Raw genomic sequence first — 20164 nt, 5'->3', positions numbered from 1 at the left:
TTATAAAAAAAATGACATAATATCTAAACCTCCCATTTTAAAAAAATTTCCCTTTTCTTCCTCCCACACTCTCCAGCTCACTCTTTACACATCCAACCCCATCTTCTTCCTCTTCATAAGTAGCTCACATGGAGAAGCAATGGAAGAGTAATGAAAGACCAATAGGGTGATGAGGAAGATGGGGGTGGGGTGTAAAATTGAGCATGAGAGTTGAGGAAGAAAAGGGCAAAAGGTTTTTAAAATGGGAGGAGTGTGAAGGGAAGAATGATTTATGTATTTTAAAAAAAAACCTAGGGATGTAAAGGGTGAAAAAATAGAAGTGCAAATAGCAACGTTTTTTATGGTCTAGTGGTTCTTATTAGCATTAACATTAAACAATAACATGTCGGGCTCTATAAACAGTAAAAGTTCTGAAAAAAAGTAAATTTGCAAGTGGGTGCTTTTTTTTACACTTTTAGAATTGTTTTTTTTACTTCCCGTAATACTTTTGGAATGGCCATTCCCAAAGCAAAATGGAAGTATAGAAAACAATTCGGGAATAACAGGAAACAATTGCCTTTGCATGAATGTTAAATGACTTTGAAGCTCAGAGAAAAAATAACCAGTTGAAGAAGAAAATAAAGATGCAAACTAAAGTGAATGATTAGAATGAAATTTGAAAAGCAAGTAAACTGACCAAGAAAATAAATTTAAAGAAGTGCATTATTACAACTAAAGTATATTTTATAATGCAATTTCAAAATAAATAATATTAATATTAAGTAAAAAATATTATACATATAAAATTATTTAAAAAATATATTTTTAAAATAATACTGCGCATAAAATCAGATCAGAACAGCCTAAAATACAACTCAAACCCATTCTTGAAAATATAAAATCAACATAGGACGAAAGACGTTCATTGTAACTGGTCGGACCCCTACTGCTAATGTGTTTAGATGTAAAAGGCATCTATTTTTATGAAATTGGTTTCTCTGTTCTTTTCTCGGTTATTTTTGTGTTGTTCACTTGTGTTAATATTTAATTTTGTAATTTAATTTTATATAATTTTTAAGGGACATCACCAAGAACACAACTCGGAAAGGAAAAGCAGAAAAATCAGCTCCCTATCTTTATAATGGCGGAAAATAAAGCAAAAGCCCTTCCTGTTATGCCTTTCCTCGAGGGACCCGAGTGCCTTCCATTTCCACAGATTGAGCTAATAAAAAGTCTTCAATATTTCACTTTAAGAAATACGTACAGCAATTTCTCAAACAAAATGCATTCTGAATTTTAACATCTAAGTGCATATCATATGGATCCTTTGACGATTGATCAACGAATTATATAATTATTGAACAACAACGAATTTAAATTTTAGAAAAACACCGAAACATCCATCACCATCCATGGACAGAAACATTGCAAGAACAAGACAAAGGCAAGCCTATATAAGACTAAGACCTCACTTTAATACTAGGAGTACGAGGTGTAACAACAGGCCTCAAAGGAGCACCAAAGAACTCAGAGCACATTTCCATGAAGAATTTATCCACAATTTGAAGATACACCGGGCAAGTGAGTCGAGAGTAGTAATGAAGAACCTCTTCAATGTCCAGTACATAATCCACATCGCTCATGTCCAACATCTCCAATTCTCTAAGCTTCTTTTCTACCATGCGATTTCCATTTCCCTTCCTATCCTTCATATAATTCAATTTCTGTTTCTCGCTATGATGGGTTAGGCCAATGTTGTTCTTGTTCTTGTCACATTCCTCACTTTTCTCAATCTGATCATGGCTTCTTGCATTGTTTAAGCTAACGAAGCTTTCGTTACGTACCTCTTGGCCTTTGTTCTTGCTTCTTCTTGGCCTTCCCTTTTCCTTTACTGAATCCCATTGCCCTGTGAAGTCACTGTAGAACTTCTCCAATTCCTTGTAACTTGGGTTGTTATTAATGTCCATGTCGTCCAAGACACATGGCGCAGCCACAGAAGAAGAGAATTGATTATGTTGAGGTGTTTTGGGAAGCTTTTGGTAACCAGGAGAGAAACAAGACTTGTAGTTCTCAAGAGTCCTTTGAAAGAACTTCTTGGTGGTGTTGGAAATGGAGCTTCCTAGCAGCATTGATGGTATGAAAATAAGATAGATTTTATGCTGTGTACTTTGGTGCTGATAAGGGACACAGCAGAATGTAACTGCTGCTGTGTCAATGTGATCGATGTTGTAGTTGGATTGGATATGAATGAAAAGACCTTAGTGAAGATTTTTCTTTATACAGATGATAGAAGGAGAGGAGCCATGAAAGATTCTTTAGCTTTTTTTCTTTTGAATGATGGATGGAATTCCCTTTTCGGTTTCGGGCATAGGCTTCCTTTGCTTTTTTGTGCTCTTTTGTCTTCACACGCTCCTTTGTTGCCCTTCTTTACTTTCTGCTTCCTAACGGGGCCCCACATCCTCCAAAACGCAAAATCAGTTTCTCACTATCATAATTTTTTTATAGTCACTCGTTCCCATTGTTGTAATGGAATTTTTAAGTTTTTGTTGCTTTTGATCAAAGGAGCGGGTGGTTGTTGACTTGTGTCTCTCTTGTTCTATGTTTTATGGCTGCTTTTCTCCTAATCAGTAATCACTGATCACGTTGATTGGCTAAATTCACTGTGCTGCAAGGTTTATCCAACATGTAAATCACTTTGCAGTGATTGAGTCTTTTTTCTTTAGGAACATGAGTCTTATTTTTGTACTTAAACTTGATAGGGAGAATTTTATTCCCTTTAGGCTATAGTGGTCTCGCCTATTTCAAATCCAAATAAAGGCAATGACTTAAACACGTTGATTGTTGCAAAAGTTTGATTACATCAGAAAGACGTTGCCATTTTTTTAATTACTAGTACTTCGGATTCTTTAGCATGTGTTTAAGAAGACTTGAATGAACCAGATCATAACTTTCTGACTCCAATTATCCACTGTATCCTAAGTAAAAATATATTCAGAAAATTCTAGAGTTGTGACAAAGGAAGGACTTGTTGTCTTACCTACTACTGGGGATTGTAGAAAAATGGGAACACATTCTGACACTATTCCTTGAGACCTTCTCCCCTGCTTCTAGAGTTACCAGCATAAGAAGGGAGATACAGTATTGTTTTATGAAGTGGAAGGATATAGAGAATCTCATAGTGTTGGAAGATATTCAAGAAATTATTATCTCTCCATGTAAATTTAATTTGTGGCAATTATTCGCTACTTTAATTCCTAGTTCTTTCCTTTTAGATATGGCTAACTATAGGAAGTTTCAAGTTTGTGATTATAATTTTAAATATGTAGGCATATATTGTTCATTAATTAGTGTATTTGGAGAGAGAAAAAAGCAATTCATATTTTCAAGCATAAAACAAATGTCATATATTTTCAATCCATATTATTGCTGGCTTAACCATTAAACTAAGGTGGAACAAAATCAAATCTATTTCCAATTCAATAGTAGGGTCAATTTAAAAAACATCAAACCTCTAGAGTGTGGTGTGAAACGGAAAGCCCCTTACAGAGAGAGACAGTATCGTGGGTTTTTTCGTCATTTCTCTTTTGTCATGTTGTTTCAGAGTCAAGATACATATAATAAAGAATTAGAATTATAGAACCGTGCCTGTCTGTCTGACCCTGACCAGTTTCTTTTTTTTTTTTTTTTTTCTGCCTTCCAGAACCAGACGTGCTCAACAGGCAGAGGAAGCGACAACAAACCTTCAAAATTTTAAACCTCTCTTCTTCTTTTTTAATTTTCCTTGATAATTTTAATTTCTTGAAAAATATGTTTGGCCCCAAAAATGTCCCCTCCCAGTACCACCTATACAGCTTGCTGTTTGGTACTCAGTGCTTAGAAGATTGCTCAATTGTATTAACATTACACTGTTTGCAGAGCCTCTACACTCTAAATATGAGAGACCACACTGTGTTTAAACAAAGAAATTTCACTTTTTCATTTTCCTATAGTCCTTATAATATTTTGAATGACAGTGAGGCAATTTATTTCTAAAGATTTTATGCGATTATGTTACATGCTCAATTTCTCTTTTAGTAATTCATGTGAGTGAAAAATAGCTCAGTATGCGTACAGTACATGATTGAAAACTTAAATACTATATGTTACAACTAGCATACACTGATGAAATTCAATTCTTAATATTTGACATTATTCTTTTGATACATTATAAAAATAACCATCAAAAGTCACTGACATCCCTGTGGCAGTGAGCGGGAGCTGAGAGAATGGTTCATTTAAAATTTGATTTCTTAAAAGATGTTATCCTTAAAAAAAATAAAAATTGATACATTGTCTAGTCAACGGCATGTTATAAACACCATACCCGTGAACAGATGTAAATTTATTTTTGAAATTCTTGTTCGTAACTAATCCAAAATTTGAACTAGTAAGTAAGTGCTTTTTATAATAGTAAGAATATAGGAAGGACAGCTACAATGTTAAAGGTAGCCCAAAGGGAAGATAGGGATTAAACGACAAAGAGTATAGAAAGAGGTAGGGCAGCCCAATTATGTGGCAATGAGGCCCATGTTCAGAAACCGACACCCAATGCAGCAAATTAATTGGCCCTTTTTACGGCCAAATATTAATTGCACATATTTGGTTGTGTGCATTGACAAGGAGATTTGGGACTCAAGAACCCAAAAAATGCGATCATTAATGAGAGTGGCAACCAAACCAAGACATAATGGATTCGCCACTAGCAGACATTCTTTAATCTGCTTTCCATTTGAGGCAAATGGACATAAACCCTATGCCAATTGCCACCCAAATGAATGTGACGTCCTAGGCTAGATTGCCACAAAACAAATAAAAACCTCTTTTTCAATTTTGTTTTCTTTTCTCTCATCTCATGAGTCTCATGTGTGACATGTTACATAGCTATCAACGGGGTAATTGGGTAATGATACCATGCATTAAGTAGAGTAGGGATGCAGTCCCCACAACCAATCGAAAGATAGAAACGTTTTGGTTTTATATTCTTTCTGCAAACCCTTCTCATTCCATTCCATTGTGCCTTCTCTTTCATTTCAGTTTTGAAGCTGCACCCATTCTTTTGACACCGACGTTACGCTCCCAATTTGATGTTTCTGCTTCAAATGACAGTATAATGGAATGGCAAGTGTACGTCTCCACCCTCTCTGACAAACACATGACCAATGCCTCTCCCTTTCTTCAATTCCTTTCTCTTTTTAATACACTACTAATATTATTTTTTTTAAAACTAGGAAATTAAATTATTTCAGTAATCTTTTTAATAGTATAATAAAGTTTTGCTTTATTTTTTGCTACCCTTGTTTGTTTTTTTTCCATTAGTTTGTTGAATTAATTTGCTACAGTCTATATAGTCCAATCAGGACCCAAACATATCTTTGCTTGTCATTGATATATGTACATGAACAGTCCAAGATCCTTCCTTGAGACAATTATTTTTAGATCTCTCAATCTTCAAGTATATAGTGAAGACAAACAACATGATCTCCTCCGTCTGGGACAGTGTTTGATGTTAAGGGTGTGTGTGTTTGTTCTGTCCTGTCTTGCTCGCTCGTAGCAATACATGCAATTTGGTTAATAATACATTCATAGACATGAATTTGGTTAATAATACAAACTTAAAATGTTTTTACCTAACAATTATATGTTTTGTCTCTTGTATACGTGTACCAAACCAACCGCATACAAGACCAAAAAGTACTTATTTTCCTTTTTCTCATTCTTTTTGGATGAGAAATTGTATTTGTATATTATTTCTGTAGAATTTTCTTATAATTGATAGAGAGATTAAAAAAAACAAAACATATGAGATACTATAGATGATATGATAGAGAAAGATAAAAAGAAAAAAAAAATACAAATGTTATAAAACTTTATTGTGGAATTTATTATCCTTTTTGGCAGGATGCTTTGAATGATTTCTAAATTATGTCGTCTCAGCATGGTGACAAACTCATCACTAAATTATTGAACAAATGTTTTTTTTCTTTGACCAAAAAGATGTATACCCATTTGAAAAGAATTCAATGAATCTTTTTCGCAGCTACTGGATAATAATTGTTCGTATTAACCTGGAGTAACTCATGAAACAAGAGACAAAAAAAATTGCTGTTCATCCATATCTGCGTCTTGATCTCCAAGTTGATATTTCTTAATTAAAAACAGGTAAGTTTCAAATTAAATAGAGATGGGGACATAAAAACATTTGCATCATGTGAATCCCCTTATGTTTAAGGAGAATTGTAGATTATTCTTGTAGAAATAAGGTCAACACTACATTTGCCCACTGACTTGTTTTTCTCGTTTTTAGCTATTTAAAACAAGGTTCTTGCTTATAAGTATAATAAAAACCTTATACTTTTGTAAAAAAAAAACTTTTACTTTAATTGCTTAATCAATACTTCAAATAGTATTGGTGAAGCGAAGAAAGACAAACTCAAACCATTAAGAAAAATAAATGTTAGCAAATACTTATCTTTAAATTTTTTTGATAGATAGTACTTATCTTTAAATTTAACAAGGTGCTGTATTATTTTTCTTTTACGAATTTGGCAATGTATTGTAGATTAAAATAATTCTGAATCTATCCTCATCAAGTACTTTTTAAATAATCTTAACTATTCAGTTAAAAATATTAAATATTTTTGTGCGTTTTAAATAATTAATTATATTTTCTTTCAATTTCAATACTTTTTATCATAAAATAATAAGTGTTAGAATATTTTGGTAAAAAAAGAATACTTGTTATTTTATGTGGTGAAATAATTCACTATTCCTTTTTAATTACAATAGATGTTAGAATATCTTTTAGAATAGTGGTCACAAGTGCATAAAGTTGATCCATTGTGTTTTGTTAACTTAATCCGATGCAGATCTCACTCACTCCGTGAACTCTAAAAGTCTCATCCCCATGTGGAAGTTTTCTAATGATAACCTCCTAATTCCAATGGAAAGAGGATAGTATCTCATCCTTTTCTCTGATTTTATGGAGGGGGACTTTAGAAAATGAAAACAAGCTAGTCTTTTTGTATTCTTTTGGTGCATCCAGAAGAAAAGAATTTCAAAAGGTCCAATTCAACCACAACAACACACACGGGAGAGTAAGACAGCTTTGGTGCTTTCAACCACTTTCTTTCTTTCCCCCATTCAAATAAAAAAAAGCACCCCCATCCAACGACCCTTGTTTCCCCCAATTCCTTTGAGTAATCTTTTCCATAAGCATAAATAAAGCTGGCACCCCCAAAAACAAGACAAGTGCCCTTTTTTTAAGGTCTTTTCACAATCTTACCACCACCTTCCCAAACAAAGCCCCTTGTCAGTATATCCACACACCTCGCATACGAAAGAAAGACCCCATTCTTAAACAATAATAACTTCCAAAGTCTGGCACATGATTAGCAGATAATCATATCTTACGTCTTTAAATATGTGATCACATGTTTATGAAATACTATATATCTGTCGCTTATATAAATTTTAAATCTCAACATTTTGAGAAATTAGTTTCCAAGTCAGATTAATCATCTCATGGTTAGCTCAAATGATCAACCCTTGCAAAAATCAAAAGCCCTACTTACAAGGTTAAAAAAAAATCAGATTCAACAGGAAAAATGAAAAAGGTTCAGTAATTAAATTGTGCAGCAGAAGATGGAATATCATATCATATCATACATGCAAAGCAAGTGAGAAGGACTGAACTAATTAATTCCCTTGGGAACGAACTAAATAACTAATTAACATTAACATAAATAACAGAGAGAACGAAGATAATTAAGACAGTGGTTATTTTCTTTCTCCCTCTTATTTTATCTCTCTAATTATCAAAACCAGTCAGAGAACAGAGCCTCCCAAATCTCGGTGAAGACATGGACAATGATCTTATGATGGTGATGCGAATTCAGCGACAGAAAACACTGCAAGAGATTCTCCAAATCAGCGGGCGAAAAAATCTGCTTCTCGACGATCATTTCGAGCATCGAAGTCCTGAAATCACTGTAAGGGTCGCTGGAGCGCTTCACCACCGCGAATGTATCCTTCACCTTCCCGTTCAGCGGCAGAACACCCATGTCGGAGCTCCGTTCATTATTCCGGCGCCGGCGCCGGGACCGGGAGGAATCCGAGGAGAGGCTTTTCGAGGAGAAAAGGGTGTCGGTTTCGTCGTCTTCGTCACTGCTATACCACCAGTATCCACCAAAGTTGGTGTCTTTGGCGCATGAATTGAAAGGGAAAAACTCCCTTTTCTTCTGGGCATGCCTCTTCTTCTTCTTCTTCTTCTTCTTCTTGTTGGTCCTCGAGTTTTTCGTCGAGACCTTTTTTTTGTCGTCGTAACCGAAATCGTGTTCGTGGATTGTGTTGAGGGAAATGTTTGGGGAAGTGGGTGGGCACGACATGACACCGAGGTTAAGGTTGAGGTTGTTGTTTTTGATTTTGTTGCCGCCACCCACTACAAAAGGTGATGACCACTCGGAGATTTTGCGTCTGGGGAGAGAATGAGAATCCTTAAACGACAGGATGCAAGTGTCGTTGATGGTTTTGGGCCTAAAAATGGGTCTCGTTTTGGGTGAGGGTGGTTCATCGATGGGGCTGGGTGGTGCAAACACCGTTTTTTCCATAACATCGGTTAGGTTACGGGTTCTGCACGACCCGAATGAGGATCGGAACATGCGAGAGATTCGCAGTTTGAGACGGTTATGGTTTTCCATGGCCAACAGTGAGTGAGTGAGTGAGTGGGATGGTACTACTTACTACTGTGGGATAATAGAGGGAAAGAAAGAGAAAGAGAGGATTTTGAAGACGGGTAATGGGGAGGGAGGGATATAAATGCATGAGAAACCGCAACGAAAGGGAAAGTCTTATTAATAATGATTTCAAATGAAAGGAAAAATAATTTTATTTAATTTAATTAATAAAAAAGGCACTGATGCAACTTTATGCTGTTTCTTCTCGTCCTCTTGTTTGTCCTGCCTGTGGCACTGAGTGGATCAATGACTAATGAGAGAATTTCGGTTTAGTTTAATAAATACTCGCAACAGTTGTAATTGACCTTAGACCTTAACGTGCCCAGTCCCACCCCCGGGTTTTCGTTTACCTTCTTTTTCTTTTATTTTTTTTGGAAAAATAAAACATATATACAATTTACAGTATTCTTAACAAGAGACTATTTGAATTAATTGGAATGGGATTGTTTGGGCTTCATTAATAATAATATCTAGTTTCAACATTACATATGTCGTTGAAGAATGAAATTTGTCATTTATAATAATTTTATTCAGCTTCAACAAAAGTATTTTTCATGAAAAATATACCTGCATTCCAAGAAACTATAAAGTGGTATTAGGCTTGTGTGTTGTAATTTTTAATGTGAACATGCTTGGTGCTTGACTGCTTGGCCTTATTATATTTGATTTGATGCGTTAAAATTACACTTGTTTCAACTACTTGAGGTGTAAGTGTGTAACTTATTACTTGGAGATGAATATGAGAATTCAAATATGTTGGGAGGAAATTTTACCCTTTGTCCTTTTGTTTTGTGCTCCAAGTTGAACAACTACTGCTGGGTATGAGTGAAAAACTCTGAAAAGCTAGCGTAAAGCTTCCTGGATACGTACCAACACAAGGGCATGGGTAGGCTTACTGAACAAGCACAATTCTCTCTTGTTGCCCAGGCTCATGCTTCTTCTTTGTTCTCCTTCCGTGTACAAGTTGACAAGGGAATCTCCAGCATTTTTCCATGTTTACATATTACTTACTAACAATAACCTTATTAAAAATAAGAGTAATTTTAAGGGTGAAGTCTCATTAATTTTAAAGTTAATACAAATAAGTTACTTAGAAGTGAATACAAATAAAATGGGTCGAGCCTGCTTAGTTACCTCGAACCTATCAAATAAAATGTATAAGATTTTTTATTTATAAAAATAAAAAATAATGTAAGAAAATTTAGAATAATTTATTCAATCCTGCATTCAATACTAGCTTTTATTTGGCTTGATTCTATTAACTCCATGTCATAATCGTGCTTGAGTTAGGCTACATTTGCTGGACTTAGGTTAATTGCTTTTATCTCTAGTTCTTTTAAGAATGAAACTAAATAAGCGAGTTTTTCATATTATAAATAACAACACTAGTTATTTTTTAATTTTTTTATGTAATAATAAAATAGCATTGTTATTTGTATTTTATTTATTATTTATCATACTAAAATAAATGCGACAATAACAATAACTATCACAATAATTATTGGTATTTAATTTTGAAAAAAAGTAAAAAAAAATCAACAAAAAATAAAATAAAAATATATAAAACTTTATAATATCACTGCGTCCCATTCCTCTATCGGATCTCAACCAAATTATATACTGGATTTCTTATAGTATTAAATTTACTGTTATGAAGAATTTATCGCAATTGTCGTACCGTGCTTGTTAGCATACCCAATTTGTGTGACGGTGCAAGGTAGTGTGGATTTATGAAAATTTTCTAGTCAGACCAACTGGTCACAAGGCAATTTGTTTTTGGTTCATTGCTTTTTTTTCCGTTGCCACAACACTTTAAATATTTTAGCTTTTTTTTTATGATATGATGGAGGTTCGTTGTTTTGATTCATATATCCATAATTTGAAGAATTTTGTTTTGACCCGAACATAAGGCGAGTACTCAAGGCTCAAGCCCTTGTTTTAGGTTCCCAGAAAAAAGTTATTTTGTGTTAATATTAATATAACTTTTATTATTAGTTGCTCTAATGTAGTGATAGCTAAGGCGTGTTTTTTATTTGATGAATGAAATTCAAACCCTTCGACAGGAAAAATCACTTACATTTTTATAAGGTTCCTAATTTTTCGGTTACTTTTATTAGTTTTATAAAGACTCCACCTCACAGGCCACTTTTATTTTTTGTAAAATCCCTAATTTTTCTATAATTTATTAGTTAAAAAAGTCTGACCTCAAAATCTGCTTTATGCTTAAAAATATGTTGGCTGCCATGCATTGGTCCATGTACAGTGAATTTTTATGATTTTTGTTGCAATCTATTTTTTTTTTATTTGTTTACGTCCATTCTCTCTCATGGAATCTTTTAGCATTACAAATTGTCCCAAAATTTGTTGTAAGGAACTGTATCTTGCCCCCAAATTTGAGAAAATAGGGTAACAAAAAATTGTATTTTGTTAATAAAAAAAAGTGAGTTAAACAATTCTCGTTAAAAGTACTCTCTAAAGTGATCGAACTTATTCCTTGTATTAAAGGTGTAATTATTATTGAAATTGATTTACTATTATTATAGTAATTGACTAATTGTACTAATTGATGATCAGTTAGAAAAACAATATAACAACTGCAGCATATATTTGCTCTGGGACATATATATATGACAATAGGGGACCACGGTCAAGGACGTTAATTATACTTGTTCAAGGCGCTTAATGATGTTTGAAATTCAAATAGTAGAAAACGATGGTATCTCTTAGTACTACACAATAAGAAAAATAAAAATAATAAAGTGCTACACTAGTATAGCCTTTTCAATAACAGTTTAAGAATCCTTACCTAAACTTGATTTCTTCTATCTACATATATAGTCCCGTGATATATGGTTAGTAACTTAGTATAATATAAAATAAAAGATTTACTTTAATTTAAAACAAACTAAAGCATGCATTATCCTCCTCCTCTTCTAATTCTTTTTTTTTTATTCTTTTATGTGTGGAAAGTATGTGTTATGATTGAAACGAAAATGAAATACTCTCGCAGATTTGTTTATCCTTTTTCTTCACTGTATTTCTCTTCCTTATTACGAACTCAAATCGATAAGGAAAGCATTGAAAAGCTTTTCAATTACTTCTTCCGTTCGTTTTCAGTTGTCTGTTCACAGCTAGCTACAAAGTGAGAGTATTACTAATTGCAAACTAATTCCTCAACGACGACATCCATACTCATGTATATTAGCTGTAGTGCATGATTAGGGGAAACTGTATTTTAATTCCTAGCTATATTTTTTTGTTAAACTCGGTCAAAGTCCTTATATTTCATATTAATGAATTTAAAGACTAAATTAATCAATATAAAATTTAAGGACCTTGCCACATTTAACTCAAAATGCAGGAATTAAAAACATTTTATTTTTACATAATTATTTAATTAAGAAGGTTAGAAGAACTGAAGTGAGGGGGTTCCACGCCTAGCTACAAAGTTAATATATAACAAAATTGCAAACAAACTACATGCGCCTTTAAAACTAGTCAGATAAACTTCTAAAAAAATACGTCTGATATGGGGGAAATAATAAGGAAGTAAAACAAATAAAATTTCTCTTAACTTTAGTTGGAATAAGTAGAAGGTGAAGTCCAACATCATATAAATAAAAATGAAAAGGTTAAGTGTTATATAACTAAAAACAAATTCATAATCTTAACTTTAAGATTTTAAATTAAGTGTAATGTCAGATTTAACCTAATGCCACAATTATTCCAACAACTTTAAATTAGTAAATCAACTTTAATTTTTTTAACTAAATTCTCTAAAATAATTTATTTTAGAAACCATATATACATTAAAGTCTTTCCTCTAAATACTTAATATAACTACATAGAATTTAAACTTTTAGTTAAACTAAAATAATATTGTGTCAATAGATTCATGTACTTAATAGTTCTTAAAATAGATATGATTTTAACTATAAAAAATTACTTTTTTTTTCTCTTATAGGTACTTTTTTTTATAAAAAAAAAAATCTAAACTGATCCGTGCTGTATGATTATTTATTAATAAAGTTACATTATAATGCAAGTCACGGAAAAGCATACATTCACAGGAGATATAATGCAACTATATGTTGGTACAATATAATAGCAGTATTTCCTGTCTCCCCCTTCCACACAAATGACACAACCAGTAGAGGAATGGAAAATGTTCTTAAAACCTCATTTTATTAATAATATTAGATTGGTTTCAAATTGCCCATATAAATTCTTGCAATGGACTCTTTTGCTAGCTCAACAACCTTCAGAATATACTCCAGGATAGGAAAGACAACTATACCTAACTGTTTAGCTTATAATATATAGATGGAAGTGGTAGAAGAGGTCTCACGGGGCATTAACCAATACAACCTAGTACCTATATTTTTAGCATTCAACTGTGGGAAAATTGAGACTGGGCATCCTATAGAACCAATTGTTCAATAGTGACTCTTGACCAAATCATCATCATCATTTGGATGAAAATGGTAGGCAGTTTCCATTTGAGATATCTGCATATTTCAGCTGTTACCAGTACAATGCATTAACCCTAAACCAAGAAAGTGGGCTTCAATATAATATATATGGACTATAATCTAGAGACCAATCATGTATAGTTTTCGCGGTTGATTTTGGCCCCTTACTTATTATTATTATTTTTATTTGATTTGAAAATACGTAAATGATGGCGGTGGGGGCTCCCAGTATATTTATTTCTCAGTTCTCTGAATTTAGAAAGCTACAAAAGTTGATATAGTGCAGAGAGAGAAAGAATAGAGGAATTTTTATTTTCGATATGTGAGATATAGGAGTGGAGGACAAAGGTATTATTGTCACCTTATCAATGTTCCCTTCTAAATGGATCTTATTAAGCATTTTTGTCAACATGCTCGCGTCTTGCTCGACTCGTCCGGTAGTTAGAAGACAAGTTATAGGTTTGAACTTTGAAGTCCATGCCACACCAACAAGTTTGATCTTGGCTAGTACTACTACTACATTTTAATCTAGAATCAGAAATTATTATATATTGATCACTGTAATCCCAACTCACTAGCATAGGTCTAGTAGCTATATAAGAGATTGAGTAATTTTAATTTGTACACAGATAAAAAATTTGTTGTCGTCATTGTATATTAGACAAAAAAAAAAAACACTACAATCCAAACTAAATTTTCATATATGACACGTAATTGTACAATATTAATTTTTTTATCATCAATTATATGTTATTTAGATATTAGTTAGCATCATTTTTTTTTCATTTTAAGGAATATAAAAAAATGCATTATCATTATTATGATATTCCATATTCCAATTCAATCAGATACCAGAAAAAATTAATTCAGGATGGTAAAGAAAAGAAATATTTTTAACTAATTTTTTGGAAAATACGATTAATAATGATGTAATCCAAGGGTGTAGGATAGGCCTGGAGTCAGCACTTTCCAGCTTTTAGAGTTTAGAGATAGAGGTCCTTAGTTAGCCTTTGTCTCTTTTTAGCAGTCTTCTATTATTCATCGATGGATACTTTCGAGAGTCTGGTGAGAAGACTTACTTTCTCCCTCGGCAATCAAGCCTTATCTAGGTTATAGTTTAGAATTACCTAATAATTTATGGTCGTTGAAGCCACTTATATAATTAACCCCCTTCTATTAATTACTCTTTAGTTGCCTTAATATATCTATCCCGTTTAAACAGCACTAAAAAATTAATGTCCATGGAATGATGAGGTCAAGGTCTCTCTGATCAAGAGCATCTCAAAGTCTTGGAAGGTTCCAAACACATAACGACACATGGAAACGAGAAGCTCTTACCCTTTACTACTTGAAAAGCCACACCAAATGGGGTAGCAGACGGTATGGGATAGTTATAGTTAGCTTTTCAAATTCACATGAACTTAATGACAAGGAGATACCATTGCAATTACATGGATTTCTTGTCACACTGTTGCTCTGATTTGCTCTGCTTATGATTATATAAAAAAGGGGTCTGAACCCCATTTTTGTTAGCTTATGCCTTGTCAATGAAAACATGGGGTGGTGTTAGAGTTTGACATTTGGATCATGACGTATGGTCCTCGTGTAGTTTTCTTCCTTTCTCTTTTTCTTCTTTTTATACAAAACAATTTCTTGATCTTGTCCTTTATATAGACTATATATACATAACACGTTGTATAATCACTCAAATCTCACTTGTGCAACTAAGATTGGCGCAACCATAGCAAGATTAGGTTGGAATTTCAAATCCTTAACGTTAAGTTTGCATCAGACAGGTCCCTCTTGCAGAATCAGACAAGGGTATTGAACCCAAATAATACCGTGAGCAGGACCCAAATAATACCGTGAGCAGAAGTCATGAAAAGGTGGAGAATATATATTATTGTTTATAAAGTTTTGAATCGAAATCAATAGTAGGAAACACAACCTTAGTAAATGCTGGCACTAGCAGAAGCTAAAATATCTACATTTCGAGTAACTTACACAACGTAACTAAAAGGTGACTGGGAACATGGATTTGGTACGGTCTTTGCCTTATGACTAAGATTAATGTCAACCCGTAAGTTCTGTGGGTACGTGTGATGTGAGGAACAGAGTACCCCATTTTCTCAATGATTCAGCACCCGTGACTCAAAGTATAGTTATTTTGACAACCACTTATCTCATTCTACACTTTTCTCTCTTTGGTGTAAAAAAAAGTATATATATACACACGTTTATGTATAGACACAATTTCTCTTCTTTTATCATTAAACTGAGGAAACTAGTAAACAACTCCAGGTTGCAGGTCCATCCATGGAGATGGTAACTGAGTCATGGTTCTTTGTTTTTCGTAAAAATTAAAACAGAAAAAAACAGGTTAGGTCTCAGTACATTTCGGGGAAGGAGTTGATCTAAACATTGGTTATAAAAACTAGAAAAAATAATTTATTTTTTATAAAAATATATTAGTTAACGTTATCAATATATTTTCACTGTAATTTTTAAATTTTAATTAGAATCTTTTATTTATTATTTTTTAAGCTAATCCCTTAACAAAATCCTTTGAATAATAATGGGAATCTGAATTAGCCTCTTAATGTAAGTAACTAAGAAGTTCTCCCAGAGGCTAATCAAGAAAGCATTCCATTATATTTATGCGCGATTCCGCATTCCTTTTAGCAACGTCTGTGACTGTGAATATAGCGTCTTTCATCGCAGTTAAAGTTAGATTTACCAGAAAGCTTGTAATTTGGCAAGGACACTCACCTAATCCTTAAGGCTTACAAACTTGGTAATTGCATTTAGAAGTTTTTACGTGATATGCTTTTTTGTTGACATTTTTTTTAACATTCTTTTGTGAATTTACTTTTACCTCGTGCTATTCATTCTCGAAGAAATATATAATGATGTATTTGGTAGGAAAAAAAAAGGACAAAATGAAGGGGAGCATGGAAATAGGATGGAGCAACAAATATGAGTATGTTTGGTAATTGGTACCTATGAAATAGGGTGAAAAAAAAACGTGGTATGTCCTGCCTTTTTTTATTTTTTATGGAAGTGGTATGTTCTACTTGAATTTAATTCCAAGCAAAAAAATGATAAGAAATGACAGAAATGTATAACAACTTTAGGTATAATTAATTTTACATTAATCGTGTGCTTACTCTTGACAAAATTGTTTTTTTAACAAGGGTTTTCTCTGCCTTTTATGTTCAAATGAGTCCGAATCAAATGCTCTTTTGTTCTTTTCTTGTAGAAAAGTTTGGGCTCACATTCGTGATTTGGCTCCTTTCCGCAAACGTTTCACATCTTTATAACGCATTACTGACTCTTTAATTAGGGGCAGATCCACATCAGGTGTTCAAGGAAAATTACTGGCTATAACAATTACAGTACAGTCTACTGCATCTGGTTGTCTAGGAACAAGCTGATTTCTGAAGATTATCAATTTTCTCTAATAGAGGTTATTAGCAAGATTAAGTTTTTTATGTATAGACAAGCACACCTGTTACATTTGTTTTAGCATCTTGATATAGGTCTTCTTGTATTAGGGAGGCTTTTGATTTTCTTTATGTCCCGTTTATTATTGTATCATTTTGGATTTAATATAATTTATATTTTCCCCGAAAAAAAATTACATTATAATTTCTCACAATATCGGGTTAACTGCTGACACTCACTCACATTTCGCCTTATTGCTTGAATCCACAATTCATGTTTTTCTTATTTCAACTCAAACTCCATAGTTCTCTGAAAACACACTCATCCACATATCTCATTAATTGTCTCACTATTTGAGACTATCTCATCTTTATTTCTTTTAAATTAAGAACATTTAAATTCATTATATTTCTTGCTTGTTTTCATACCCTTATTTCTCTCTCTTTTTTTATTATTCCTATTTTTATCTATTTATTTCCCTTTTACTAAATAGAACATGAATGTTTTCCTGTGTTGAGATTTTTTGTACTTTTTTCTCTCTCTCTTTCTTGTGTCCTCCTAAAAAAACATCACTTATATAAGCTTTCGTGGAGAAAATATCTCATTTTTTTCTTTTAAAAAAAACTGTTTCTTAGTTTTGTAAAATAAAAATAATATATATTAGTGTGAAATGGCATTACCTCTCTTCACCCTTTGGAGTTTGGTCAGTTTTTCATGAAAGACATTAGAAATTAAGATTGAAGAAAGAATAGAAAGAAGCAAATATTAATCCTTTCCCCAATTTAAAATGCACATAAAAGATTTAGGAAAGAAAAGAAAGGTAGGAATACCACACAAAAAACTAATCTAAAAGTAGACATTTGTGTTTTTTATTTCACTAAATATCTCTCTCAACAAATAGTTAGAAATTATTGAAATGAGTTATATCAATTCCGTCAATTTTTGCTTAGCAAACCCAACTATATCTACTAACTATGCTAGGCTTTATTGGGGTAGACATTGTGCTTTTCTTGTACTACTGTGTGTTTAAATGGTTGTTTTTTACAAGGTTATTCACACTATGTGTGAATGTTATTCTAGTGTTACTACTTTGGTATTTAACTAATGAAACTATGATTAAAATATCATTTATGAAACTTTATCGTCTAAAAAATTGGTTTTTATTGAATATTTTATTTTATTTATTCTACACTATAATTTTAAAATGATTAATGCAATGAAAAAAGATTAAAAAAAACATTTTATCTAAATTACTATTAACTAATTATGAATTGTATGGTATGAACATAATATTGATTCGTGTAATAAATATTTTGAAGTTATATTTAGAATTACTTTTAATTAGTTGATAATATTTTGATTGGCAATTGTTAAAAATGTTATATTTATTTCTCATACGAATAATATATCGTTTTCATAAAAACTAACTTGCCTTGGCTGGTACATTTGCTAGCATTTAACATAATTTCGTAAATGCCATTTGCTTCAATGCCTTGCTTACTTAACTTTGCTAACATTAACCACAATTTCGTAAATGCTTGTATATATAACCGATAGCTCTTTTTTTTTTTTTTCAGGTGTACAATGGTTCTTAGAATTTTTTACTTAAATTCATGTTATATAATAGGGTAAGCAATTTCGCGTTAATACATATTATGCAACTAGAAAAAGGATAAAGCAAACACAATAACACATACCCGAACTAGGCAACCACTCCCCTAAACAACTTCCACTTGCCTCCCTCTATTACTAACATGACTCTCAAAAAGTGTTTCCATTTCTTCCAATGTTTTTTTGCCTTTGGTCTCCGGCATAAACACATAAAAGAAAGTCGTAACCATCATCATAATCCCTGTCATCTCAAAAAAAACATCCCTCTAAACGTTATCTTCTCCGAAATAGTCAAGAATGTCATGGACACCATCCCTCTCACCAACCGGTTCACTGAAATTGCAAGACTCGACCCTTGGGCCCGAAGCCTCAACGGAAAAATCCCTGATGAATAGACCCACGTAATGGGCCCAAGCTCAATAGAAAAAAATGAAACATCCTCACACAAAGCGACAAAGGATTTTCTTCTTGCACCCAAATTCATTTCTTCTACACCCAACATTTTGAGTGAAAAACTAATTTTGCTCCTCCTTTATTAACGCTTAAATGTGAAATACAGATTAGGAATTCGTTCGTCTGCACCATTCATTCACACATTTTTCATTTCTCCTCTAAATTCTCTCATCTTCAATTTGTGATTCATTTTCATCAATCTACGTGTGCTCGTTGTTGGTGTCTGCCTTCGTTCCGCTATTGCCGCCATGAGTTTGCTATCTGCATTTTTTTCTTTTCTGTATATTGAACGTATACTGATTAGCAATCCATACGAAAATTCATATGATCCATACGGATTGACAATCAGTATGATCCATACAGATTGACAATCTATATGGTTCATATGGATTAACAATCCGTATGAACCATACGGATTGACAATTCATATGAAGCCAATTTATATGGTTCATACGGATTGATAATCTATTTGTTTCATATGAATTATTAATATGTATGAATCATATGGATTAGCAATTCATATAAATCATATGGATTGATAATTCGTATGGAGTAAATGAAGGCAAAAAAAACTTACTGATAATGACGCAGTGCTACTCACGACAGCAAAGGAGAAGAAATTCGCGGAGGACGACAAGAAACTGTTGGAGGAGAAACTAGGGAGGAGCCATAGACAACAAACACACACCACGAGTAGTACCGACACTAGCTTCGTGGAGGAGAAGGAGGAGATCAATGGACGCACCAAAAATTCCAAATGAACAGTGTCTTACGGATTGCTAATCCGTAGGCTATACGAAGAAAAGAGAAAATGAAAAAACGAAGAAGAAAAAGTAAAAAGAGCAAAGTTATAATTTTTTTAAATATGTTGGGTGTAGAAAGAATAACCCAAGCGACAATGCTCAACACAATCGCCCACAAAGGCTTTGAACTCGGGAATTTTCTTCCTTCACTAGCCATTTTTCTTCTACACCCAACATTAAGAGGAAAATTCTAAAAACACCCTTCCGTATCATTCATACATATTACAAATTCATATGTTTATTAACAGGAATAATTTTGAAATATTCCAAAAAATATTGAGCGTAGAAGATTTTCTTTCACTGTAGGAAGAAAATCCCTCGAACTTGACTCTTCAAAAATTTTGGAGCCCAAGCCCAACCCAGACAAGGACATGAACCCAACTGCCTTCTCCCAAACTTGTCCAAGTAGATCGCAAAAAGCAAAACAAAGGAACTCTTGGCAATTCCCATAATCACATTAACCCCGAAAAGGTTTTTCTTGCTGTGAATTCCAGCGACTTTGAATATAACGGCGTCCCTGCATGAAAAAGTTAATGCCAGTGGCAGTAACCAACATTCGCCTAATGGGCCTTATTAATAAATCTTGCCAATTGGTTGGGTTTGGGCCTGCTGCTTTGGTTATTTGGTGAAG

The 20164-nt window shown here is 33.0% G+C and overlaps 2 protein-coding genes across 2 annotated transcripts; both read right to left on the bottom strand.

The window, feature by feature from the left end:
• Positions 1 to 1313: 1313 nt before the first annotated feature.
• On the bottom strand, positions 1314 to 2346 carry LOC100811016 (uncharacterized). The gene has a single exon (XM_003532437.5). The coding sequence runs from the start codon at positions 2106 to 2108 to the stop codon at positions 1440 to 1442; it is 669 nt and encodes a 222-aa protein (XP_003532485.1). The 5' UTR covers positions 2109 to 2346; the 3' UTR covers positions 1314 to 1439.
• Positions 2347 to 7648: 5302 nt separating this feature from the next.
• On the bottom strand, positions 7649 to 8832 carry LOC100776613 (transcription repressor OFP8-like). Its single transcript, NM_001317602.2, has one exon. It carries the CDS (start codon positions 8712 to 8714, stop codon positions 7833 to 7835), a length of 882 nt encoding a protein of 293 aa, NP_001304531.2. The 5' UTR covers positions 8715 to 8832; the 3' UTR covers positions 7649 to 7832.
• Between the last annotated feature and the right edge of the window lie 11332 nt (positions 8833 to 20164).

The sequence above is a fragment of the Glycine max genome, chromosome 8 (genome assembly GCF_000004515.6).
Source record: "Glycine max cultivar Williams 82 chromosome 8, Glycine_max_v4.0, whole genome shotgun sequence".
Taxonomy (NCBI): Eukaryota; Viridiplantae; Streptophyta; class Magnoliopsida; order Fabales; family Fabaceae; genus Glycine; species Glycine max.
Note: the sequence above shows the minus strand (reverse complement) of the source record. Positions and strands in the feature narration are given on the sequence as shown.

What these genes read in the sequence shown, in the direction of transcription:
- LOC100811016 (XM_003532437.5), bottom strand. Translation starts at nt 2,108, where the DNA reads ATGCTGCTAGGAAGCTCCATTTCCAACACCACCAAGAAGTTCTTTCAA.
- LOC100776613 (NM_001317602.2), bottom strand. Translation starts at nt 8,714, where the DNA reads ATGGAAAACCATAACCGTCTCAAACTGCGAATCTCTCGCATGTTCCGA.